This window comes from Poecilia formosa, unplaced genomic scaffold, assembly GCF_000485575.1.
Source record: "Poecilia formosa unplaced genomic scaffold, Poecilia_formosa-5.1.2 Scaffold28, whole genome shotgun sequence".
NCBI lineage: Eukaryota > Metazoa > Chordata > Actinopteri > Cyprinodontiformes > Poeciliidae > Poecilia > Poecilia formosa.
In genome coordinates, this window is record NW_006799967.1 from 3,653,178 (window position 1) to 3,655,109 (window position 1,932).

Genomic DNA, 1,932 nt, shown 5'->3' on the forward strand with positions numbered 1-1,932 from the left:
GTGTGTGTGTGTGTGTGTGTGTGTGTGTGTGTGTGTGTGTGTGTGTGATTATAAACTAAACATGATTAGGTGTTTAGACAGCTTCATGATGCATTACAGTTAAGCTCCCTTCTCGTTTTCCTGTAGGGATGTTGCCATCCGAGCATCAAACAGTGCGTGCAAGGATCCACATCACTTTTTTATTTTATCTCTTTTTTTTTTTGTACTGGCTCAGCGGCGACCTCTGTCAGCGATGGGAACAAAATTGTGCTCGACAGTCGGGAGGGTCAAAGAGCTAAGAGCAAAGAGAAAGTCAAGAGGAGGGGAATAAGCGAGGGATTAGGGAGTCCGTTACCTAGCAACCCGGCATCAATCAGGGAGCTGGAGTTTAATATGTGAATATTAAAATGAATACTTAAATGGGGTATTTTTTTTATTATTATTTAAAGATACAGTACTACAGATTTTACAAATTGCAGGGCTTTGGAAAATAAAAATATAAAATATATATATGGGAAGTGGCGACCCGTCCAGCCCTTCTGCAGCACTGCAAAGATAAGCAGCTTTAGAAGATGGATGAATATTTCACCCCACTTTCATCTGAGATTCTTCTCTTCCCCTTTTCATGTCCTCCATTAGATGAGATGTTGATAGAAGCAACGTTTTAAATCAACACTGGCTGCTGCGACGCTGCCGCAGCCTTCTGTGCAGCACAGCTAATACATGTGTCAGTCTGTCAAGGGAAATTAGCAATTCCAAGAATTTCTTACCTGAGGAAAAATGGAAAAATAATCATAAAAAAACTGTTTCCAAGAAGACAGATGGCATCTCTGAGATAAGTCCTAACAGCATGTAAACATCCCCTCAGAGATGTGAGATGTTTAGCCTTTCAAATACAGCATATTTCTTTTCTCTAATTGATCATAAACACACCACAGACCTAAAATGCTAAAAAAAAAAAATTGGATTCAGAGATCCTACACAGTCTGGGAATTTGATTTTAATATTTTTCAGAGGTTGATAAGAGTGTGAAAAAAATGTTTAAAGAAAATTGGTTTTTCCAGAATTTGTTTCTCATCCGTATTGTGTTGTTTCTTTCCTTCCTTTTTGAATCCCTTATCACAATGTTACCGTCTGAAACAAGACGTGGTTATTCTTATAACTACACAGATACATTATGTTCTCTAATTCTGTCCTGCCTTGTTTCTTTCAGCCCACTGGCTGCCCAGTTTTATAGTAAAAGCCCTCTCTCTGCTACAGTCAGGTTAGTTTGGGAGAGACGGACAATAGGGCTGAAATGTTGAGTTTTATCATGGAGTAACTGCAGATGAACAAAGCAGAGTAAAAATGTTGATTTTCCACTAAGGAAAAATGGATTGCCGCTGTATGTACTGCAGGACGTTGGATGCTGTTTTCACAGAGCGGTGACGCGTCTGCTGTGGTTCCCGTTTTTGTCCATGTTTGCATGGTGACCTCTGCGTTTTCCTGCCACGAGCCCCAAATGACCACAAGTTTAATTATAAACATGTTTCTCTGTCTCCCTCTCAGCTGATTTCCAGCGATGCAGATGGGGCCATTCACAGGGCGGGACGCTTCAGGGTGGAGAACGGCTCATTAGATGAGGTACAAATAATAACATCACATTCTTCTTCTACTAATCTCTGCCCATTTCCTATATATATATATATATATAAGCACGACATGCCGGCTCAGACGTCGCCCGGCCAAACAAGGTCTGCGTCAGGTGCTGGGGAACCAGAGCACCTTGATGAAAAATGGGCTACTGGAACAAGACGGAAATGGGCGAGAGACGAAAACATGGATCTGTTGGAATGCTACTACTCAAGTAACCCCTCTGACCCCTAGTCAGAGGGGTTACATGCAAAGACTGAGGGTGGACTGGTTACTTCGACACCCCCAGTCGACACTAACTGCCAAACAACTAGTAGCTCA

General features: G+C 41.8%; 1 protein-coding gene across 13 annotated transcripts in view; it reads left to right on the forward strand.

The window, feature by feature from the left end:
* Positions 1–1,932, forward strand: part of garnl3 (GTPase activating Rap/RanGAP domain like 3) — an 86,294-nt gene that overhangs the window by 56,818 nt on the left and 27,544 nt on the right. For all 13 annotated transcript variants that reach the window (XR_001661710.1, XM_016669919.1, XM_016669917.1 and 10 more), the window contains one exon: positions 1,528–1,602. Coding sequence is in view for 12 of the 13 variants with exons in the window: in XM_016669919.1 (XP_016525405.1) it covers positions 1,528–1,602 (75 nt within the window). In the remaining variant the exon portion in view is untranslated. The remainder of the gene's footprint in view (positions 1–1,527; positions 1,603–1,932) is intronic.